At 44.5% G+C, this 26096-nt stretch overlaps 1 protein-coding gene and 2 pseudogenes across 1 annotated transcript; 1 reads left to right on the forward strand and 2 right to left on the reverse strand.

Annotated features, from left to right (window-relative positions):
• On the reverse strand, nucleotides 1-7097 carry LOC136525441 (uncharacterized; annotated as a pseudogene).
• A 102-nt stretch (nucleotides 7098-7199) lies between these two features.
• On the reverse strand, nucleotides 7200-9307 carry LOC136525442 (uncharacterized; annotated as a pseudogene).
• A 3902-nt stretch (nucleotides 9308-13209) lies between these two features.
• Nucleotides 13210-13999, forward strand: LOC136525443 (receptor-like protein EIX2). Its single transcript, XM_066518426.1, has 2 exons — nucleotides 13210-13887; nucleotides 13979-13999. The coding sequence occupies exons 1-2, from the start codon at nucleotides 13210-13212 to the stop codon at nucleotides 13997-13999; spliced, it is 699 nt and encodes a 232-aa protein (XP_066374523.1).
• Nucleotides 14000-26096: the final 12097 nt, after the last annotated feature.

A 26096-nucleotide genomic window follows, 5' to 3' on the forward strand; every position in this document is an offset into this window, starting at 1 on the left:
TCAACACTGGCGCAGCAGGAGGCAGGGATGGCGCATCGCGGCGTAGGTGGAGGCGGGGACGGCGCGGCGCGGCGCAGGTGGAGGCGGGGACGGCGCAGGTTGAGGCGGGGACGGCGCATCACGGCGCAGGTGGAGGCGGGGACGGCGCGGCGCAGGAGGAGTCGGGGACGGCGCAGGTGGAGTCGGGGACGGCGCATGTGAATCTCTCGATCCATCTGCTTTAGCTATTTTAGCTCGGCCGCAACTCTCTGTTTATAAAAGGAAATAGTCCAATACCAAAACACAAATGAACTAGTAGCCTAGTGGTAAGGCAGGTTTCGTTCGTCCGCGAGGTCTCGGGTTCAATTCCCGGTCGCAGCAATTCTTTTTTGCCATTAACCCGCAGGCCTGCAGGCCCAAGCCGAGCGTAGCGGCCCAACAGCAGCAGCGGCCGGCCCAAGCGTGCAAGCAGGCCCAAGCCGAGCGGCCCAAGCGTGCAAGCCGAGCAAGCAGCAGCGGCCCAAGCATGCAAGCAGAGCGGCAGCGGCCCAAGCGTGCAAGCAGAGCAGCGGCCAAGCCGAGCAAGCAGCAGCGGCCCAAGCGTGCAAGCAGAGCGAGCAAGCAGCAGCGGCGGCCAAGCAGGCCCAAGCCGAGCGTGCAGGCCTAGCAGCCCAAGCCGAGCGTGCTGACGTGGCGGAGCAGCGACGTGTAGCCGGAATACGTGGCGGTGCGGCCGACGTGGCCGGCTGACGTGGCGGAGCGGCGACGTGACGTGATGACGTGGACTGAAAATGGCGACGAATTTATTAGAACGTCACAGATTTTGGAACAATTTGTGACGAATTTATTATTATGTCGTAGGTTTTGGAACAATTCATGACGAATTCATCATAACGTCACAGGTTTTGGGCCGCTTTGTGACGAAACTGATAAAACGTCACTATATTACGGGCCTCATATCCACTCTGACAGATTCGTGACGGGAAAATGAAAATCGTCACAGATTGTGACAGTTAACGACGTTCTCAGAAATCGTCACAAAAATTTCGTCATAGATTACAAGGTTTCTTGTAGTGCAAAATCACTCTAGGGGGGTTAATTAAACGGTTTGGAAAACTTTAACATGCTCAATAGACGGTTTTAAAGTTTAGGGTGTAAAGTAGCCATGATGTCAAAGGTGAAACGATTATGTAGACTTTTTCATGTCTCTAGATATCAAAAATGTTGTCATCATCCTCCCGTATAGAAGGAGGAGTGAGCCATGGCATCTCTCGAGTTGGCACCATAGTAGGCTATCTCAATCTAAATTTATTGTAGCAGGCGGTGCAAGGTCAGGGATATTGGTGATGGATAAGTTGTCATGCAAGTGCAAGGTCTTGGCTCTCATGCACAATACTTGGCTGAGCAATCTTAGTACGTTGTTTGGTAGTACTAGTAGTGCCCTGCAACGATCGGTGCCATGTTCATTTGGCTAATAAGTCATAGCTAAAAATACTGTTGGCTGATTTGTTGTGAGAGAAAAATATTATTCGTTGGCTAAAAAGTACGGCTTATAAGTCAAGCGAACATGCGCGTGGGTTGGTATCTCATCTTGCATGCTAATGTAGCAGTGGGTGTGGTAGAACCGTCCGAAATAACACGTTTTACTAGACACTAAGCACCTCGAAAGTGAGCTACATCGGACAGTTCCGTCGAACACACCTCAAGAGAGAACTCGAAACAATCCACGTTTTACATCCAGAATCCAATAATGAGTACGAACTTATAATACTTAGTCCATTTTATACAACAAGAGTTCTTGAAAATTATTTATTACAATACTAGAGTTCAGAGTGCGATAATTAAATAGCGGAATGAAAATAAACATCTAGCAGAAACGATATAAGGATCCGTCTGTGCCTACTAGAAGAATCCTCCACACAAGAGCTACTCCACAAGCTGCACCTGCAACATGAGTAAAATAAACCCTGAGTACACAATGTACTCGCAAGACTTACCCCACTAGTGGGAATAGTTTTTCGATTCTCAAGGATATGATAGGCAATATGTGTTTGTTGTTTTCTTTTTTATTTATGAAAAGTATTACTAACAGTTCATCCTTACAGTCAAGTTTTATTAGCAGTGATGATTACTTCATTAGCTAACCATTCTAGGTAAGCACTTATTCTACTTTTAAGCAAGGGTTAAGCAATCAGAACCATTTCACCATGTTTCATCTTTCAGTTCTTACTACGGTGCTAGACCATAGCCAAGTCATACCGTCTCACGAAAACGATGATTCATGAACCAATGTATCCCAGCTGGGTACCCTGAAACACACGTCTCGTTTGTACCCTAGGCACAAACAAGACCAACCCATTTCACTCCTGTCACGAGGTCCAAGTCCCTGTCCAACTTGGACTCCAAGCCCCCACACTTGAGACCCGGTCTCAATATGGTGCTTAGACATCCACCTTTCCCCGTCTCCAATCAGTCGGTACGGAAAGAACTGGAACCCAGGACAAGAGCGTAACGAGCCTTCCCGCTCCCATAAGCAAATATGTGCTCAGGATAATAAGTCTGTGACCTGACTATCATTCACAGCAACGGACGGTCCTTAATCGACATGAATAGAGAAACGGTGTAACCAAGCTAAGCCCCGTTGACCGCGGGACAACCTGTTACACCCATCAATACCTATACCATATCCCTGTCCTGTCTTCATTTTTTCTTTCATCATTTTATTATGAGAGTAATAATAATCCCCTATTGTGAGCAACGGCAGGTTACTCACGCTACCGATGACCTAAGCATAACATCTACAAGAACCTGCACTAGTAAGACTCTTAGGACAGGTGTATCTATGCATGTGGTTTTAAAAAATTCCTGTAACGTAAATGCACAACACATTTTTATACAGTGAATTATAAAATAGAGGTTATTCACCGGGGCTTGCCTTGGGCAGGCGTGGTGTCAGCTGAGTCAGTTAGTGGCGGTTCTGGGACCTCTTTCTGCACGAGAATCTCCTCCTCGTACTCCTCGACGATCTCCTCGAACTCGTGATCGCCGGTGGTCACGATCTCCGCCAACTCGTTCTCTACATGCATGCAATGATGATGCAACACTTAGCATTTACGCAACAACAACTCTTAAACTAAGAATACACATACTAAGCTCCTAAGCTAGTTCTAATGACTAAGATAATAAGATAACTATTATTTTCATGAAACAAGGTGTTGGGTTCAACTAACAACATTTAGCTTAGTAAATCAAGGATATATCTTTATTTTTACTAATGATTTAATGTATATTGAAACAAAGAGCATTTAACTACCCTAATGCTTAGTCTATTCTAAAGTTACAAAAATTATAGTGAGCACATAATAATACAATGAAGCTACTATAAAAATTTCAGGACTAAAGCTATCACCAATTTACCATAAAAATTCCTGCAATAATAAACTTAATATTATTAAGCATCATCAAATGATTTAATAGCCCCTAATGTCAACACATATAAACATGAACTAAATACACCAGCAGATAGAGCACAATTTTAGGAACCTAACAAAATTTATTTCATAATTGTTTGGACACCTACATGATTTTATATTAATTACCAAAGATCAACTCAGAAATTAAATTAGAAAACCATTTCTAATTCCTTATGGAACGAAAAGTGAATCTTTCCATGCGGCCCATACGCGCGGCCCGCGCGACCCAACGTGCAAGCGCAACGGCCCGCTGAAGCGGCCCACGCGACACTGCCCTGCGCTCGAGACGGCCCACGGCGGGGGAATCCTGCGTGCACTGGCGCTTTTGCAAAATAGACCTCGCACTTCTCCCGAATTATAACTAAGTCCTAACGCTATTTCCCCTTCTCACAAGACTTCTCACTTAACCCACCGCCTTTCCTGAAACTCCCCCGCGCGCACCCCCGGCTAACCCATGCTCAGCGACGCGGCGAGCGGTGGCATGGGGTGGCCACACCGGCCACCAGAGACCCACACTGGCTCGTCGGTTAGGCTGACACTCAACTATGGTCCAACCGCCTACACCGAGCAGCAACGCGGGGCGGTGGGACGCACTAGAGCGAGCTGCGGCGACGCGCGACCATCCGCGATAATGACATGACTGCTCCGGCGAACCAGGGCACCTAAGGACCTAACCGGCTAGCGAGTGAGCATCAATAGACTACCATGGACCTAGCCGAGGTGACGGTTGGAGAAGAGGAGATGGAGAAGGGCTGACCATGTGCGGTGACGTACCGCGGCGGCACGGTCGTGTCAGCGATGACAGCGAGATGGTAGCGGTTTGGCTAAGGTGTGCAGGGTGAAGAGGGAGTCAAGGCAATGCTAGTGGTGCAGGTGAATTGGTTCAGGATGGGCGGTAGGAGGGCTGCCCTCGACCATGGCCGAGCGCGGCCTTAATGGCACGGCGGTGGGAAAAACTCCAAATTGGAGCTTGGCCTTGCACGATTCAAGGCTGGGTGGGGTCGGGCAGCGAGAGGACATGATGTTGAAATCGTAGATGCACTGAATTGAATGGAGGTGATTGTTTGCTAGGTAATTTGATGGCACGGCTCGACAGCGGCAGCAGAGGGAGAAAGAGAGAAAGAGAAAGATGGGGCGCGGCAGGTGGGCTCGGTTGGCCTCGCCTCGGCAGGATGTGGTCGGCGTGATCATGGAGGCCCACGTGCAAGCGCTGAGGACAAGCGCCCTCGTGCACGACCGACATGGCCCACGCGACCGCAGTGCCATAAATGGCAAGGCGACGGCAAGCTCTACCATGTGCGCGCGGCTGCGATGAGCACCAAACCGGGCCAGCAGCAGGGTAGGGGTGTAGAGGAAGGCACAGACGTGACGGTGAGGCGATGGCACCTGCAGCGGCTGTGTCGCGGCATAGGGCGGGTCGACGGTGCGGCAAGACAGCCCACGTGCCCGCGGTGGCAGAGCGAGCGGCAGCAGCGCAGCACGGCGTCGTGGTGGCGTCAGTAGCGGCAACACGATGCAGGGTAATAGTGTGCGGACGCAACGATGAGGTGACGGCGCCGACAGTGGCTTCGTCGCGGCGTGGGGCGGAACAGGCGGCATCAGCAACTCCGCGCGGCGGGGCCAACGGCAGCAGCAACTCCGTGCGGTGGGCTAGCGGTAGCCGGGCCACAGCCGGGCCAGAGGCAGCCATGGCTGGCCACACACGGCAGTGCGTGCACGCGCGACCAGCATGGCGACGTCGAGCGCCCGAGCTGGGTGACCGCGTCCACCCGGCGAGTTAGGCTGAGAATGTGTTGTGCACGTATTTTAAAGCACCTATGACAACTAAACAGTTGCTTCTGGACCTAAACCATCTTTATCATGCTCAAGATGTCATATGAGGCTACCAACCCGAGCTAAAACACGACACCACCTCCTAACTCGATTTCACAAAATAAATCGCCAAATATTGCACTGTCTTGCTGCTTATATATACTTAAATTCTTTTAAGTCCTTGAGCTGAATTTGATTTCAAGTTCCCTTTTTAGGCTATTAGAAATGTTGGCTAGCAATGTTATTTTTCCACGACAAGTATTTCATTATCATCTACAAAGTTCATATTCCAATTATATTTAAGTGCCACATATATGTTCTATAGTATTTTTATTCAATAAAAATTGATTTTAAACCCTACTTAATATACATGAGTTGTGTAATAGTTTCTTATTTAACATTTTTATTGATCATTTTAGGTTGCAATACTTTATCTATTCATTCCATCACATGCATTATCATGTAAACATGATGCTCATGACATGGTTTAGTAATTTGTTTAGAGCGTAACATCGAGGGTGTTACAGTGGGCCCAACTAGAATGCGTAGGAATAGGTGGGCATGGCCACATCCACATGATGGCTGGAGCATCAATATCAACATCTCCTCCATTGGCACCAATAATTTTGGAATTGTCTTTCAAGTTGGAAATGATGTCACCCATATACAAATTACTAGTAGCCTTTTGCAAGCTTATGGCTGGCACCTCTAGTTCATTGACACTGCAAGTAGTGTCACTGACTCTTCGAGTGATACCTTTGTGACCACCGGTAGAAGAAATCTCGACATGTAAAAATTTGAAAAGTTTGATGCGTAGAAGTGATTGAAAAAGCCTTGGATCCCTCAAGGAAATATACGAATCTGAGTAGGCCAATGATTTGTTGTTGCCATGCATTGCTATTGACTGTGATTCTATACTTGTAAAGTCACCACTAGTAGAATCTTCCTTCTTGGAGGCATCTTCCCTGGCCCATGTTATATGGGTGGTGTCAATGCGTAGCACCTCTAACTTTATCTTCTTGTTTTCATCATGTGGCCATAGTATTGCATGGAGCTTCTCACATCCCAAAAGAAAGATTTGCTTAAGGTTCTGGGCTTGAATCACACTGAGGTCAAGGGTTTCAATTGGTGTACCTGACATGTCTAGCTCCACAAGGCTACCAAACTGTCCTATAAGAAACATGGATTTCAATTTGGCACATCCCCAGAAGGAGATCCTCTTTATCCTTTTGGGACAATATTGCTGGTGAAGGAAAATGACTCTAGTGATGGGGGCAAAGTGTTGTATTCAATTTCTTCTAGCTCACCACAACCATTGATGATGATAGTCTTAAGGATGTGCCAGTTTGATAGGTTTGGGAATGATGAAATATGATCTCTATCATCAGTGGCACCAGTAATGCCATAGTCCTTAGATGATTTGGTTAACACATGGGTTGACTTGACTACCTCATCTTCTTCAAATGACTCTATAGACACTACCACTCGAAGCTTGAGCATCCTACTTTTAGAACAATTACAATGATGTAGATACATCATGCTCCTATTGTCTGCTCCTTTTACATTCAACTCCCTAAGTTCAACCATTAGATCCAACATCTCTTTCTATGGCAACCAATACCAGTTTGTGTAACTCAGCTCTAGTACCCACAAATTCTAAAAGCATGTTCTAATGTCTTGGCTGCAACCCTCTTTTTCACCATCATGTGGTGCAAGGTTTGTGTCTTTGCAATGGTCGAGCAGGAGGAACCTTAGGTTGATGCAACTTAGGAATGGGGGAGATGAATAACTGAAGATGCAGCCAGAGAGATGTAACACTCGTAGCTTACTCATGTATGATTTTTCAAACATGCTGCCTACTGATATCCTATTGTCAAAAGTGAAGAAGGATGTTGGGACTTCTGCTGCTGCTTCATCTTGGCTAGTGAGTGAAACCTAGTGTCGTTCACTATGCCTCCACTTTTTGTCTCTTAATATTTCATATAAATTACCCATCGAACTCAAAGGCCAATCTAAATTCATGTTCCTATGCAGAGCATCACCGATCTCCCATGCCGATCTACCATAATCATTGGCATCCTCTATGATTCCATCACATACCCAATAGTTGGCTGCATGAATGGCCCAGTTTATGTTGTAGTGTCATCTTAGCACCATGTACAAGATGTATTCCAAGACAATCTTACTAGAGTCAGGTTCAAGAACACCACTGTACCTAGCAACTTCCTCAGCCTCAGCATGCAGGAAGCGAAATAAGACATTAACGACTGCATTTCGGGTGATAATACTTTGCGGGCCAACCGATATGAACACATCACTCAACCCAGCTAACTTCTCCATCTCAACCTCCTCAAAGGCACCATCACAGAGCATGAACCTACCTGCCTGATAGGCCCACAACACCCTCTTGCTCATAACACCCATGACAGGGACACCACATTCCCACAGATCCACATAGTTGCCACTCCCATTGTGGGACACCACAAGGAATTTACAATTGCTAAGTTCGTTCAAGATTGCCCACTTGACATGCGGAATCACACCTCTAGCAGCCTGCTCCACCCCGTCAAAGTCATCCTCCTCATCACCCTGGTCAAAGAATGCCATCACCTCCTGGGGAAGCCTTAGCTCCTCCGCAATTGCCTTCTGCAAAGACCTCTTGTTTTGCCAAAGTGAGCAATCGATGTGGATGATCTTGTCCGAGCCTGCTTCTTTCCTAGTAGCAGCCTCTGATAGTGGTAATCTAAGTTGTTTGACGACCGCTTTGAGGATGGCAGATGCCCCTAGCCCCATTCCAGCAAACCAGCCATGCAAATATATCACACCCCACTGTCTTGTACGTTTCAGAAAGCCAATTATCTCCTTCGCCGCATCATCAACATTATCTGCTTTGATTGTGATCCCCTGCAATATTGATTACTAATAAATAATTAACACTTCTGATGAATCAATAGTACTATATATATACAAGTGCTAATAGCTGCAGCATGATGTGGGTTATTATTTGATATGCATTTATCATATTGCATTGTACACATCTATATACCCTTTGTCGTAGATGGAAGGTGTACAAAACTAAATATATGCCTTATGTCATAGAGATGGAGGAATGTTTTGCGGTGTCTACAAGAGGCAAATGTCGCAAACTTTATCACACTACAAAAGAGCGAGTTTTTATGGGGGGTTAACCCTCTTTCATTACCGTTTGATATTGACACCGTTTCATATGAGTCTTCCGTCGTCCGAGATCTTACTCTCCCTCATTAATAACCGTTCGATCTAGACGCCGTGTCATATGATCCTTTCGTCGTCAAAACATCTTACATTTCCCCACGCCCCACTCAATCCCTTGGTCATGTACGCCTGCGCAACGGACTTAATCACAAAGCTCGACTCCCTCTCGGTCACAGTGCGGCAACACGCCAGCAAAACGACTTAATCATACAGCTCGACTCCCTCTCGATCACAGCTAGCACCTAACCGTGTCCTACCCAGCCATCATGCATGGCCTTTCTATATGCACACGTATAAGGACTTGAAGGTGGGCAGGAGCTAGCGGGCCTAACGCTTTCTGCAAGATTAATTGCGTCGATCTAATTGCAATGTACGATGATTGGCTTCTGTGCAGCCGGGCTGTTAGTATTAGTCTCAAAAGCAAGAGATAATTAGTTCATAATTTCATATTCATATATAATTTTGACAATATACACAAAAATATTTAAGAAATGTTATTAATCGAAACAAAATGAAAAATGCTTGAGAAAAAAAAACTTCTAAAGAGAATTAATTTTTAAAAGTTCTAAAGAGAATTTATTAACCTGGAACAGATTAGCGCATCATCATATCATCGAATTAATGGGCAAACCATATTAGCTACTAATATAGAGAGGAAGAGTATATGTAGCGACCATGCACTTCCTTTCGGAACTGCTACTGTAAAAAACAAGTCACTGCATTAATTGCTCAATTACCTTGACCACGGCGTCAAGAAAAACCAGTCCAGAATTCCAGATAGAGTAGCAGCTGAACACGTACAGGTACATCTATCTATCTATCTATCTGCAATAAGATGAATCGATCGATCTCAGCGGCAGGTGGAGATGAAACGAAGACGAACTGTACATATAAGTAATGTTTGTGATTTCTGAAGTCGACCGACAACCCTATATATATACACTACTACAGGATTGGCTTATTGTCTCGGGCGGTAACGCCCTTTAGTCCCGGTTACCGCGCCGGGACAGCGATCCCGGGACTAAAGGTGGGTCATCGAGCCGGGACCAAAGAGGGACCTTTAGTCCCGGTTGGTGTTACCAACCGGGACTAAAGGCCCTCCAGCCAAGTAAACGTGGCCGCACCCTTTAGTCCCGGTTGATAACCCCAACCGAGACTAAAGGTTGTTTTTTTCTTTTTTTTGTTTCTATTTCTATTTTCCTTTTTTTTTATTTTCACGCTGCTACCAGGTTTTTTTTGTTTCTATTTCTATTTTTCCTATTTTTAATTGATGATTCGTTTTGGTTTTTGAATACGCATTCTACGCTGCTAGAATATACGTACGTTTATAATGTTCAACATTTTGTATAAACTATAGCACGAAGGACCTTTAGTCAAGGATCAGCGGTACAATCCTGTTCAAGTTCGTGTTGCTTGGTTCGAGAGCTGAGCTTTTAAGTCAGCTTTCACTCTTCTGTGCAAGCGAGGTGGTGCTAATAGGTGGGACTGGCCAGCAATTCCAGCATATTGCGTACTGGGCCGGCCCATCGAGGCTCCTGTAAACGCCCGGAACTAAAAGACCTTTAGTCCCGGCTGATAAACCTTTAGTCCCGGATCGTAATACCAGTCGGGACTAATTGATTTGGTCGTGTTCAGTTGCATCGGACCAGCCGGGACTAAAGGTCTTCGTTTCCAGTGTCAGCAATAAATGCAAGCAGGTAAATGCAAGCCGGGACTAAAGCTCGTAAATGCAAGCAGGTAAATACAAGCCGGGACTAAAGCTCGTAAATGCAAGCAGGTACAAGTAAAGCACCATCAAGTACGTCTTCGTTTCTTATTGCTACTTTAGTTCCGGTTGGAGTTTCAATTCCTACATACAAATGCAAGCACGACAACCGGGACTAAAAGCTTGAAACATACATATGGGTCCCGGTTGGAGTTTCAACCTCTAAGCTTTAGTCCCGACTGAAGTTTCAAGCTCTAAGCTTTCTAGTACGAGTAAAGCACGGCAATAAATGCAACCAGGACTAAAACTTAAAGCTTAGAGCATGGCAATAAATGCAACCGGGACAGCACGCTGTCAGTCCCGGTTCAAAAGACTGCATGTTACAGTTTCAAGCTTTAGTCCCGATTGGAGACAGCAACCGGGACTAAAGGTCCCTTTCTAGTCCCGAACGTAGCCTCCAGCCGGGAGTAGACTTTTACTCCCGGTTGGAGGGACCAACCGGGAGTAAAAGTTAACCTTTAGTCCCGGTTGGTAACTCCAACCGGGACTAAAGGTCTCCTGCAGCAAAAGTCTGCCGCAGTAGCTGTTGGGCAGGAACCTTTAGTCCCGGGGGCAAAAAAAAAATGTCAAGACTAATACCAAATTGAGACATCGTTCTAAAGTCTGTTCTCTGGTAGTGATATGATCGCACGAACAAGCTGCTTTTTGCATTACTTGCTGCTCTATTATTCCTTGCGTGCTTCCCTTTCGCTTTGGTTGTGCTCTACCTTCACGCATCATCTATAAACAGATTCTTTGTTGGTAGATGGTAAATATGTAAAGGTAAAGTTAAAGTCTGTCTCTGTAATGTAAAGACGAAAGAAAACATTGCTAATAAAGAGTAACTAGACAAATTAAATGAAATACATGATCATATAAATGTCGTGAAACTATACAAAGCGTGCATCGATATATAGTTTTAGCTGCCTAGCTAGATGTCAAAACATAAGCTAGCTAACTCTCGACCGTCTAACCATGCTCCCTTCTCTTTCAAATATACTCCAATTAATGACGTTCATGATCAGTTAAATACATGATAATAATGTCATAGATTTAAAAATAGAGGGAGTAAAAAGTGATGCCCACTAAGCTAGATCATGCATATCCATCTGGATCTGCACCTCAAGATCTTCCCGAAACGTATTCGTTTGCTTCCGTTAGCTGTTTGGCTGATGGTTTATGTGGCTGATAAGCTGACTGATACTGATTTGTTATGAGAGAAAAAACAATGTTCCATGGCTCATAAGTTCAAGCGAACAACAGTGTTAACTTCTTTTCTGCAAAGCATAGTCATCGCTCGCCAGATTCTTTTCTTTCTATACAAGTTAATAATGATCATAATTCCTAAAGAGAAAGGAAAACGTCAAAAGCTGTTAAATTTGTCTAGGAGGAGCCGGCGGGACAGGATCACGGCTCTTCAAAAGATTGGTAAAAGCCAACCGTGAGTTTACACGCTGGTTAGCCTCTTCCCGAGTCATGTTTTGATTCAGGATGACATATTAGATAGAATTAATCCCACTAGCAGATAGATGGACTTTAATCCCGATTGTCTTCAACTCGAACTAAAGGTCCTTCAAGAATAAAAAATAATAATGTCTCTCACCTCTATGCCTCACGTGGGATTTGAAACCAAGACCTCATATATTGCCTCGCATGTAACTTTCCACCCACCTACACAACACATGTGACTTTAGATGTGATGCTTTCCTTTTGAACTAACCTGTCGGAGGACTTTTAGTCCGGGTTAGTAACACCAACCGAGACTAAAAATTCTTCATTAGTTCAGGTTGGTGTTATCAACCGGGAATAAAGGGTCAAGGCTGTGGACTAATGCTCCAATTAGGGGGTGTTTGGTTCCCTATCCTAAATTTTAGTCGTTGTCCCATCGAATGTTTGACACATGTATAGAGTATTAAATATAGACTAATTACGAAACTAATTGCATAGTTTACGACTAATTTGCGAGACGAATCTTTTAAGCCTAATTAGTCCATGATTTGACAATATTTTGCTACAGTAAACATGTGCTAATGACGGAGAATTATGTTTAAAAAATTCGTCTCGTGGAATACTAACGGATTATGTAATTTATTTTTTTATTAGTATCCGAACACCACATGCAACATCCTCCCGACACACCTCCTAAGTTTTAGTCGCTGGATCCAAATACCCCTTAGTCTCGGTCCCAATTCTAGACAAGACTAATGTGCTGAACCGAAAGTCTTTTCTCTACTAGTGTCCATCAACCCATGCTCGATGGAACTAAATCGAGCGCCACATAGGTAACACAGAAACTTCACATTTCGTCTGGGCCCTAGACACGTGGGCTTCCCACCACGCGGGTGCAGCCTAATAGGCCCAACCACGGTACCTCTTTGGCCTTCCCTCATCCGTCGTCTTCCTCAGTTGGTTTGTGCTTGCAAAAAAAACCTTTATAGTGTTTTTTATTTGGTGCCATATATATCGAATTTTTTTCTGTATTTTTAGTATACTTATTTAGTGTCATGGACGTTGATATTTTTCTGCTAAATTTAAAATAATAACTTGACTTAGAAAACCTCTAAGATTTGATTTCTTTTTGAGACAAAATAAGTACTTCTATTCTATAAATAAACACCAAAATATCATAAAAGATTCATACACTTTCTTTTTTGACTGAAGCTCCTTTGAGACTAGGCAAAAATATCGATCAATTACTGGGGCCTCCGTTGGTGCGCCAATCGGCGTGCCAATGTATACGCGCTGGTCAGTTTGTTTGGCAGAAAGTGGTTCTTGACGGACTGAAGTTGATGGAACTTTTGACGCAGACATTTTTGACTGACTTGGAGGACGAAGTGGACTCTTGTCTGTATGTTAGTTGCTACTACTACTATATTTACTGCCACAAACTGGAGTCTGTGCATCTTCGTAGTAGCAGCACAATGGCCGGAATTGTAGTACCACCCTCCACCTCGCACCAAGCTATATATGCATGCAGCGCTCTGCTTCTTACTTGTGGCTGCCGCCGCCGCCACCGCCACCGCCACCGCCGCAGCCACCACATCGGCGACTTTCATGGTCAGTCTTGCGAATGCGAAGTATAGTAGCCGCAGCTGCTTCGTGTCTGAGAGGGTGGCGCTGATGTCCTTCAAATCAGGAATAACCGACGACCCCGCGAACCGGCTAGGCTCGTGGAGAGGCCATGACTGCTGCCTATGGCACGGCGTTCTGTGCAGCAATAGGACTGGCCATGTCATAAAGCTCGACCTCCGCAACAACAACTTCGAGGATGATTATTTATCTGATGATCTCAGCCGCAACGTCAGTTGGCTGCGTGGACAGATAAGTAACTCTTTGCCTGACCTACCACATTTGAGGCATCTAGATCTCAGTGGGAACCTTCTTGGTGGTGTGCCAATACCTGCATTCTTGGGCTCTCTCAAGTGCTTGAAGTATCTCAACCTCTCCTATATGTGTTTTGTTGGTAGGGTGCCGCCTCAGCTAGGCAACCTGTCCAAGTTAGTTTACCTTGACATAAATAGTGAATTCAATTTTGGCAACAATGTGCACTCACCTGAGATTTCATGGTTGGCACAACTCACTTCACTGAAGCATCTCAACATGGGTCGGGTGAACATTAGCACAGTGGTTGACTGGGTTCATACGGTAAATACCCTTCCAAATTTGAGAGTAGTACGCTTGAAACGTTGCGGCATTGTGACTTCCGCTCCATCGCTATTACATCTCAACCTTACAGCGCTATAAGGTTGAGATGTAATAGTGATGGAGCGGAAGTCACAATGCCGCAACGTTTCAAGCGTACTACTCTCAAATTTGGAAGCGTACTCCTTAAACAGTCAAATTGCACCCAACTGGTTCTGGGATGTGACTAGCCTTAAGAGCCTTGAGCTTAATCGTTGTGGGTTATTTGGTCCCTTTCCTGATGAACTGGGAAACATGACCTCACTAGAAACACTGGATCTCATATTCAACTATCTTAATGGGATGATACCAGCAGCATTTCAAAATTTATGCAATCTGAAGGCTCTATATCTCTCCTACAATGACATTGGTATGGACATAACATATTTGATGGAGAGGCTACCAAGTTGTCCGCAAAGGAAATTGCAGAAGTTGGATCTGAGTGATGCAAACTTAACTGGAAATATAACATATTGCCTAGCAAACCTAACCGGTTTAAACGATCTTGATCTAGGATCAAACCATTTATCCGGTTCTGTGCCCATGGGGATTGGGGCACTTACAAACTTGACTTCTCTGGATCTATCCAACAACCATCTAAGTGGTGTAATATCACAGGAACACTTTGCCAACCTAACAAATTTGGAATATATCTCTTTATCAGATAATCATCTAGAGTTCAAAGTTGACTTTGACTATTGGGTTACACCATTTCAACTGAGAACTGCAGCGTTTGCATCTTGTCACATGGGCCCTGGATTTCCTACATGGCTTCGGACACAAAACCATATTGACTGGCTAGATATTTCAAACACAGGTCTTACTGGAACGATTCCAGATTGGTTCTGGATTGTTTTTTCGAATGCTACCGAGTTGCACATCTCCTATATAACAATATTAGTGGTGAGTTGCCCCGGAATTTGGACTTCATGTCATTGGAATTCCTATTTCTCCAGTCAAATAATCATACTGGTTCGGTACCACGGTTGCCTAGAACAATTATGATATTGGATATCTCAGAGAACTTTTTAAATGGGCATCTTGTTAGGACTATAGGATCATCTAGGCGCAGATCTAGCGGGTGCATACTTCTATTCGGGATAAACAAGCCTAGATCCGATCTAGAACATGAACTAGAGTAGAGAGAGAGAGCAAGGGGTATGGATATAGCTGACCATCGGTGGGCTTGGCGGAGGAGCTCGCCATGGAGATGGTGTCGGTGCAGCCCGGGTCGGTGGCGGCGCGGTGAGGTCCGAAGAGTGGCGGCGTGGGCGGCGACGAGTCGAGGAGGACAGTGGCGGCGCTTCCCGCCGCTGCTGCGCTCCCTTAGATCGGTTAGGGTTTTGTCGGTGGGATGCTTTGGCAAAACTGGTGAACCTCGTACCGTGAGCCGCTGGCCCCCACCTCTTTTTTATAACACAGTGCGACGGGGGTCCATCAACCATGATTTGATTAGAAGCCCCCGATTAGGGCGCTGATCAGGGTCCAAGCTGGCCGTTGGGCCAACTTGGTGGAGATCAACATAACATTCTCTCCCTTGATCTCAACTTATGACTTAAACTTAAAATACTTATCTCTTTTCCCATTTCATCACAGATTAGCGCATAGAGCATGTCTCATCACAACGGTTAGTACCATTGGATTAACAGCTACAATACACCTCTCTATTTTGAAACAGATTATCAACTAGACCCTTATTGTCCAAGAATCATAGGCTTTCCCGTAAACCCATGCCAGATAAGTGTTCTCTGAACACATTGTGTGGTAAGCCTTTTGTAAGCGGATCCGTGTAACACCCTGGTGTTAAGCATGCATTTGGCATTGGCATTGCACGAGCACAAGCATCATTGAGCATTCATGAGCATGAGCATGTCAAACTCTATCTTCAATATCTTGCTTGTATCACATGTGATGCCTTTTAAATTTATACCTAGGCTAGGGTTTTCATGTGATCAATGTGTGAAATGCTTGTAGGACCTTAAGACTACCTTAAACATGTTTAGAATGTCACATGGAACAACTTTGGTATTCATGGCTTGGACTAATTTTGCCTCTAAGTTATGGTTATAGTGTAAGTTACTATTTTCAAGTTGTATGTTTGACCTAAGTTGAACTATAGCATAGAGTGTTTGCATGGAAGTGCACCCATAAGCAAAGTTGTAGTACTTGACTAGAGTAACACCTTTTATTTTTGGGTCAAGACCTAATTCGGTGCATAGTATGCTCAAAAATAGTTCTCAAGTAGCAATAAAATACTGTTCTAGCACTTGAAATTTTTTCTAAGTCTGGAATTGGGTTACAGTTTCAATGTACCGGTGTTTGACGCATTGTAGTTCGTTAACTGGGCCGATCTAGACCAAACTCATTTAAGCAATGTTGTAGATCTCGTGTAGCTCTACAATTCTTGTTAAAGAAGTTTTTGTAATTAACAAACGGATTAGGAGATTTAGCTGGATGAATTGGCGTTGTCAGTCGGGCCATGGGTTGACTGAATCAGCTGGGCTGATTCAGATCAGCCGCCGGTTGTGGTCGACCGCACGCAGCGCGCGCGCCCGCCGTGTGGCACCCGTACGCCGCCGTTGGCCCCGTGACGCTGTGCCGAGGTAGAGGAACCCAGCGACGTGCTGCTGCTGCTCCCATTTCATATCTCGTTCACTACTCTCTTCTCCACGTCGCACCGAGGCGACCACGCCCGCCATTGCCGCCACCATGCTCCACCCGCTCACTTGCTGAGCCTTGGTAAGGGCGTATTTTGCATCGCCGTCGCCACAATCTCGTCGGAGCGCCGCCGCGCGCTCGGCTTACCGTGGCCACACCGTTCCACCGCACCTCCTGTCCTCCTCTTCTCTGGTCTGTAGTCGCCTTGTGATCCTTTTGCTTAGGCAGGAACTAGGTTAGATGCTACTGCTTGGTCGTGCGGGAACGCACCGCCGCTTCCGCCATGGCCGCCGAGGTGCTCGAGCTCGCCGTTGCCGAGCTAACCCATCGCCACCCATCTCTTTCGCGCGCCTTAGGTTGAGTAAGCCTAGACCTAGCGGATGGCATGATGGAGACCTGCCTTTTGCCGCCGTTTAGCCAGAACGGCGAGAGCACCACCGTGCTCTATGCGCTGCCGCCACGGCATGCACGCGGTCGGAGGTCACCGCCGCCTCACTGGAACCCTAACCACGAAGCCATAGCGCACCTCACCGGAGCCGTGATGGCCGAAGAACGCTGGCGTACCGCGGCGCTACCTTCGTCGTCCGCCATTGCCGCCGACGAGCTGTCTTCGGTGAACCCTAGGTCGCGTCTTCACCACCAACCGACGCGGCTTGTTCTGGGGAACACGTTGGTGTCACCGTCATCGCTGGTGATCTCACCGCCAGCGAGATATGGCTGGCCGGAGCACTTCCCCTATCCCGGTGTCGCTGACGCGTGGGTCCTACTGACCAGCGGGCCCCATCTGTCAGTCAATGTGTTTGTTTTGATTTTTTTATTTTTCATAGATTCGAATATCAACTTCAAAAATTCATATCTAGAGCTAGGAGTATCCAAATGGAGTGAACCAAATTTTGTTGGAATCATCATGAAGCGTAGTATTTGATAAAAATATGAAACTTACTGTTAGGGATGTTTTTCTAGGAGAATTAAATGGAGGTAGATAAGTGCTTTTAAATTGTTTGCATAACTTGAGCTAGGAAAGTGATAAAATTGTGATTCCAATTTTGTTGATCTTGTGTTGACTTGCTCTAGTTAGGAAAAATATTGAACTTGCAGTAAACTTGATTGGAATAGGGTCTTGCTATTTATCTTTTAATAAATGATGTTTTCTGAGGAAATTCATAAGGATAAAAATAAGTAACATATTGCTATGCAAATTTTTGTACAGTGTTAATGGGTTTGAGGAAAGCTAAGAAAAATATGAAATATGTTGTTGACACTTTTCAACAGGGATAACTAATTTCACTAAAATCAGCCCTTATAACTTGCCATTTATGTAGAGGGTGTTGTGCTTGTCTATTTGGCATGAAATTTTTACAGTAGGCTATTGGGATCATATATGAACCACTGTAATTTTCTCAAAATTTATTGTGCACTTTTGTTATATTTTTATTATTTCACATTAGTGTCCAAATAAATTAATAAAGGCATTTAAATAATTTATTTGGACTTGACCATCATATTTTCTAGAGTGTGTATGATGCCTATGAACTGTTGGTACCTTTGGTTGTGCCCAATTTTGATTTCTAGTACGGAGTAAAATATTATGGCTCTAAAATTCAATTATAGAAGTTGTTTGCACAGATTCTGTTGCTAGGTGTTTTGCATAGGCAAAATAGAGTTTGCTGTAAAAATGGTTAATGACAAAGTTATAGGAAATTTCTTTATCTAGCTTGTGTCAGAATTTAAGGGCAACAGACCAAATGGTTTAAGAATTATAGCTGTTTGAAGTTGGTCTTCTGAAATGCTTACTCTCTGAAGTTGTAGGGATATATGCTTAGCCATGTGTCAATGAATTAAGGAGACCGGGCGGGATCGTGATAGAGAAGCAACAAGGAATGGAGGTCTTGGGTGCCTATCTACCCTCGTCTGTGTCGATTAAGGACTGATTCGCTGTACGTTCTCATGTCATGTTGAACGCATGCCTAGCACTTAATTGGCCAAATCTAGTGATACGACCACAAAGCCGAGTAGCTCAATTCAGGCCAGGCCCCGATAAAGGAAAGTGCACACACTAGAGGCAGTAAGGATGTGCGGAGAGCTAATGGCGTGAGTCCAAGGGCGGGACCGGGTCCCAATCTTCCTTGCAGATTGGTAGAATCTCTAAGAGTGCGGCGTTGATTGGACCCGCGAGTTAGTCCTGAATTGTACCAAAGGTGACCTGAGGCTACCTTCACGGAGTGTGCCTCGATTTGTGTTAGGAATAAATTCCCCAGCTGGGCAGAAATCGATTCGAATTGTCGTCTCTCCCGGATAGTGAGAACTTAACAGAGCAACGGCAACGTAGAAGCACTAATTGAAACTTGATGGTTATGATGATGCTCAAATTATTCTTATACCGGATATGATTACTAATGCTTGTTAGCTTAATTAAGTGATTGCTCTAGTACAGGTGCTAATCTAGAGATGCTTAATTGAATAGGTATTCAAATTGATGCTAGAGGTACTAAATCTTCAAATTATGTTACTTAAGCTTTTATGCAAAATGTTATCAAGCTAACTCCACCTTTTGAAGCCATACATACTCCTTGGTGTCTTATTATTTAGTTTATGATGGGTAAGTCTAGCTGAGTACATTCTCGTACTCAAGGCTTATTCCTATTTGTTGCAGATGACGTGATGTACCATGGTTACTGCAAGCATTGCATAACTTCTGCAGTTGATGGAGAGTAAGACCAAGGGCATGGCCATTCTATATCATCCCCTCTATGTGTTTTTGTTGAAGATGATCCTAAACTGGATATGTATTTGAACTATCGTGATGTTATTTCAAAACTATGTTTCTTCTGCTACTTCTAAATTGAGTTGTAATAACTTCGTTGAAACCCCGATGTATGAGAACTATTTGTGAACCTGTTGTAACATATGACTGGTTGTGTTGAATCATGTACGATCTTGGTTTGTACATTGGTTTGTTTGAGATCCTTCATGATTTCATCGGACTACTAGGTTTATATGGGTTTAAGTATGACGGTTCGATCACTTCGGTGATTGCTATTGTACTTGTGCTCTTATAAATCAGACGGTTCTGTTACAGCTGTAAGGTCGAGATGGCGACTAGAGGGGGGTGAATAGTCGTTTCTAAAATCTAATTGCGTCGGCTAATCAAAACAAATGCGGAATTAAAATAATTGGTCTAGCCAGGACTACACCCCTCTATCTATGTTCTCTAGCACCTTACAAAGATCCTAATTAAGTAACTAAGGTGCCGGGCTAGGTAGAGCTCACCTAATCAATTCTAGAAGCAAGATCACATAAACCTATGCCACTAGTACTTTAAGCAACGAGGAGCTCCTACACATGCTAGTAAGCAAAAGCACAAAGCCACCTAAGCTTACTAGCAATTCTCAATAACAAGACAACCAAAGCCAAATTAGAGAGCACAATTACTTAGCTACATAAACCAAATTAGTCACGCAAGGGAGCAACTTCTATGCTACACAAGTGTAAGGTCGAGATGGTGACTAGAGAGGAGGTGAATAGTCGTTTCTAAAATCTAATCACGCCGGCTAACCAAAACAAATACGGAATCGGTATAGCCGAGACTATACCCCTCTATCTATGTTCTCTAGCACCTTGCAAAGATCCTAATTAAGCAACAAAGGTGACGGGCTAGCTAGAGCTCACCTAACCAATTCTAGAATCAAGGTCACACAAACCTATGCCACTAGTACTTTATACAACAAGGGAGCTCCTATACATGCTAGTAAGCAAAAGCACAAAGCCAACTAAGCTCACTAGCAATGCTCAATAACAAGGCAACCAATGCCAAATTAGAGAGTGCAAATACTTAGCTACATAAACTAAACAATGTGACTAACAAGGTTATACAAACCAAATTAGCCACGCAAGGGAGCTACTTCTATGCTACACAAGCAAGAAGGTAACTAGTAAGCTACACAAGCAAACTAATTACAAGAGCAACTACACAAGCATAATATATATGAAGGTAATTACAAGCTTGTATAACGAGGATGCAAACCAACGGGAAGAACAAAGTTGACATGGTGATTTTTCTCCTGAGGTTCACGTGCTTGCCAACATGCTAGTCCCTGTTGTGTCGACCGCTCACTTGGTGGTTCAGCGGCTAATTGGCATCACCCGCCAAGCCTGCACGTCGGGCACCGCAAGAACCTACCCTGAAAGTGAGGGTAGCTCAATGACACGCTTTACTAGAGTTGCTCTTCGTGGCTCCCGCGGGGTGAGCACAATGCCCCTCACAAAGCTCTTCTCCGGAGCACCGCACAAGCTTCTTGTGGGCTTCGACGGAGACCACCACCAAGCCATCTAGGAGGTGGCAACCTCCAAGACTAACAAGCACCACCGGCTTGCAACTCGATCACCTAGTGCCACTCGATGCAACGTCACGATGCAATCACACTAGAATCGCTCTCTCACATAATTGGATGATCACTATCAAGCATATGTGAGATGGAGGGCTCGTAGGCACTCTCAAGCATGGACACAAAGTCCCCAAGGTGCTTAGCTGACGGTCAAAGGCCAACCACCACTTTTATTTATAGCCCTATGGGCTAAACTAGCCGTTACCCCTTCACTGGGCAAAACTCGGGACGATCGGACGCTCTGATCATATTGACCAGACGCATGACCCCAGCGTCCGGTCGCGCGATGCATGCCACGTGGCACCGGCTTCAAACACTGAGCGCCCGATCTCAATGGTTAAGTTACAACCAGACGCAGCACAGTGAATGACCAGACGCTGCTATGCCAGAGTCTGGTCATTTCCAGAGCTCCCCGAGCCTCTGTTTTGCGACCGAACACGTCCGGTCCACCATGACCGGACGCAGACCAGCGTCCGATCAGTTCTGTGCCCACGCGCCTAACTCCAGTGCCGCCTGCATCACCAAACATCAGCATTGACCGGACGCAGACCCTGAGCGTCCGGTCACAAGACCGAGACCGCGCGTTCACTACTGCAACTGACCGGACGTAGGATCCAGCGTCCAGTCAATGCGTGACCAGCGTCCGGTGCACTATGTGAAACCCTATCTTTTCTGTACAGGGTGCCGGTGGCACCGTCGGACTGTCCACAGTCTACGGACAAACACTCCGCCGGTGAAGTTCCGAACCCTTGCTCCCAAGTGCTAAACACAATATGTAACACCTTTCGCCTCTGTTTCTTCACCGAGTTGATCCACATCAACTCCAACTTCTTCTCCTTTGCAAATGTGCCAACACCACCAAGTGTACACCACCATGTGTATGTGTGTTTGCTTTTTCACAAACATTTTCCAAAGGATTAGTCACTCAACTTGCCACGACACTCGATCCTAGCGATGATGCAAAGTTAGATCACTCGAGTGGCAATAGATGACCGATATGCAAACAAGTTTGCCCCTCTTGATAGTACGGCCATCTATCCTAAACCCGGTCATCAACTTCTCTACACACCTATTACCGATGAAATGAAATGCCCTATGTTACACCTTTGCCTTGCGAATTCCATTCCATCTCCTCCATTGTTGATGCAACACATGCACCAACATGATCAACAATGATATAATCCACTTCATATCATCACGTGATCATATTGGTTCATCGATCTTGACTTTACTTGCTTTTCACCGTTGCCTTCGTCCATCGGCGCCAAGTCTTGCTCAAGCTTCATCGCCACGTGGTCCATCGCTCCAAAGCCTTCGACTTGCCCTTCACGCTTGCAACCGGTCCATCAAGCCAAGTCTTGTCTTGATCTTCTCTAGCTAGATCATATGACTCAATGTCATGTCTCATGTGTAATAAGATCCTTCATCATCACATGTGTGAGCTTTACAACATCTCCAAGCTATTTTCACCTTCATGGCATATGTTGCTCACACACATGTACCTATTGACTAATCACCTGTGTATCTCACATAAACACAATTAGTCCACCTAGGTTGTCACTCAAGTACCAAAACCACACAAGGACCTTTCAACATCCCACAAGCATCTTCTTTGTGCTTACATGCTCAAGACTAATAGCATGATCTCGGACTTTGTCTTTCACAACGTAGAACTTTATGTCAATGTGTTTGGCAGCATAACTTGACCTATTATTGTGAGCATAAGTTACTGCTGGTTCATCATCGCAATATAACTTGAGTGGTCTATGGATGCCGTCAACCACTTTCAACCCGAGCATAAATTTCTTTAGCCAATTAACCTACCCGTGGCCTCATAACATGCTACAAACTCGGCATACATCATGGACGATGCAGTGGCGGTTTACTTGGAGCTTTTCCACGATATGGCTTCCCCTGAGAGAGTAAATACATATCCTGATGTGGATTTTTTCTATCATCTACATCTCCCACAAAATCTAAATCCAAATACTCCTCTATACGGAGGGAATTGGATCTTTTGTATGTTAGCATGAGACATTTTGTGCCTTGCAAATAACGCAAAGCTTTCTTCACCATTCTCTAGTGTTCTATTCCTGAATTACTCTGATATCTGCTAAGTATCCTGGAATTAAAAGCTAAGTCAGGGCATGTACATACTTGAGCATACTACAAGCTTTCGACAGCCGAAGCATATGTAACCGCTTTCATTCGATCGATCTCATATTGGTTCCTAGGGCATCGGAATTCCCCAAAACTATTGCCCTTGACTATAGGAGCAGGTGAAGGCTTACACGCATGCATACTGAATTCCTTTAGAACCTTTTCTAAGTATGCCTTTTGCGATAATCCTAAAACCCCCTTTCTTCTATCTCGGTGAATCTCTATTCCTAAAACAAACGAAGCTTCACCAAGATCTTTCATGTCAAAATTTGAGGACAAGAACTTCTTCATCTCCAGTAGTAGATTAACATCACTACTAGCGAAGATGTCATCCACATACAGGATTAGGAAAATGAATTTCCTATTCTTGAACTTTGTATAAACGCAATTGTCCTCTACATTCTCTTTAAACGCAAACTTTCTTATCGTTCCATTAAACTTTAAATACCACTGTCTAGAGGCTTGTTTTAAGCCATAAATGGATTTCTTCAGGCGGCATCCCATACGTTCTTTTCCTTTCATGACAAAACCTTTTGGTTGTGCCATGTAGACATTCTCATCTAAATCCCCGTTAAGGAAAGCCGTCTTTACATCCATCTGATGTAATTCTAAATCATAATGCGCCACTAACGTCATTATGATTCTAAAAGAATCCTTGCATGAGACTGGAGAAAATGTCTCATTATAATCTATTCCTTCTCTTTGCGTAAAACCTTTTGCCACAAGTCACACTTTAAATCTTTCTATATTCCCTTTGGAGTCATATTTATTTTTGTAGATCCATTTACAGCTTACTGTCTTGGCTCCGTTAGGAATTCTTTTTAAGTCCCAAACATCGTTGGTGCTCATTGATCTTATTTCATCTTACATGGCTTCAAACCACTTTGATGAGTGAGCGCTTCTCATGGCTTCTTCAAATGAGGTGGGATCACCCTCCATTTGAAATTCTTCACATTCATAGACTTTGTAGTCATCAAGAATGGCTGATTTTCTAGCTCTTTGAGACCTTCTGGCGGTCTCATTAGATGACACTTGTTCTATATGTGGCTGTTGGTGCTCTTCCACATGTGCGACAACGGGTTCTATAGGATTCTGAAGAACAGGTTCCTCATGTTAATTTATTGTTGCCATGGGAGAACTAACAACAGGTGTTGTCACTACAGTGTCTTGTACTGTTGGTGCAGCAACAGGTAGCGAGAAAAATGGCTCCTGAACCATCGGAGTGGGCATGTCTACCCACTTCTCCTCAAGGTTAATTTCTCGTGCTACCATGCTCCCGCTGACCATATCATCCTCCAAGAACACAACGTGTCTTCTTTCTACAAACTTCGTATGTCTGTCAGGACAGTAGAAATGATAACATTTTGACTTATCTGGATAGCTAATGAAATGGCAACTGACTGTCTTGGAGTCTAGTTTCCCAATGTTTGGGTTAAATACTTTAGCCTTAGCTGGACAGCCCCACACACGTAAGTGGTTAAGTGAGGGTTTCCTACCCATCCACAATTCATATGGTGTTTTGGGCACTGATGTCACACCCAATTTTAAGGATAAAATTGAATGCACTAAACTCATGTGTGCCTAGGAATCAATCACACACATAAGTTGACAAATTACAAAAGTATCATCACGGTGTATCTTACATCACGAGTAATACCATAACATAGTCTTACATAACACAGCGGAAAATAAAAAGATAGCTCTCACATGGAAGCTCTAACACAGGGACGGTCAACTGGTTGACCACAAGCCTAATAGTCCTCAGGAAACTCCTCATACACGTTGTCATCTGTTACCCATCCGGGATTTTTATCCAAATAATGAAAGTAAACAAGCGTAAGTACTTCCCGTACTTAACAAGATAACATGGGGTTCATGAGGCTCAAAAAGGATGACACTGCTTTACTGCTGTTAGCACTTTTAGTAAGTCAAGATTTTATCATCAGTGATTGTCAAGTTATGCTTAAGCTCCCATTTAAACCCACATGATCAGGTATCAGAATCATTTGAATTATATTATCATCATAGAACATCATAAATGAACAACAATAATTAACCAATTATTCTGTGAGTTTTTCGGGCCGCTCGTGACCGTGAGCACGGCTGTTATAACAGTTTGTAACCCTCTGAAGAGGTTGTGCACAATCACCGCGAGTCGTGATTCCCATATGCCCGGGTTAATTACTCCCATATCACTTCCAAGGTGAGCGGGCAGGGTACACTGTGAAGCCATTTCATAGGTTTCTCTAACAAGTTAGGGTTGCTAGGTTTCCTCGGCAGGCAGATGTAGAAACCCCCTTTCCTATGGCACATATCCATTGCGGCTATACACATAGGAATAGAGGCAGTCATATACCCAACGTGGCAAGCCCCTTTTGCGCCATAAAGGTAACCTCTAACAAGCTATAAAAGGTCATATTACTGAGCTAAAGTCAGAGACATATGACCCTCACGGTTGCACTATCAGTCCCAACTTTTGTCGACAGATAAGTCCTTATGGAGGGATGAGAGCATCATGATCGAAAGTCATTAGCTCCTTCGCCCTATAATTCAGTTGTTTAAAAGCCAATTTCACCTTTTCGTTCCATAGAACCATTACTCATTATGTAGATCATGTATAGTTACATTGAGCGCTAGCAAACTACCCATATGCATATAACCCATAGGAGACAAGGAACATGATAATCAATCACTAGGATGTCCTTATAGGTATCAAAATTAGACACATGCAAATGAATAATTAATAAAGGTGAATAGGCATCAAGGTAGATCCCATGCTATACTTGCCTTAGTTAGCAAACTCCTGCTGGTCCTGCTGATCGTCAAAGAACTCTTGATCACCAACGTTCTCCTCACCATCTGAACACAACCAACACGGCAACATACAACATTCCAAAGGCATTCATGCAAAGCAAACAATCCTATAGTTAGAACAATACACCAATAGTATAGAAAAACAAGATAAAATGT

This window comes from Miscanthus floridulus, chromosome 19, assembly GCF_019320115.1.
Source record: "Miscanthus floridulus cultivar M001 chromosome 19, ASM1932011v1, whole genome shotgun sequence".
Lineage (NCBI taxonomy): Eukaryota > Viridiplantae > Streptophyta > Magnoliopsida > Poales > Poaceae > Miscanthus > Miscanthus floridulus.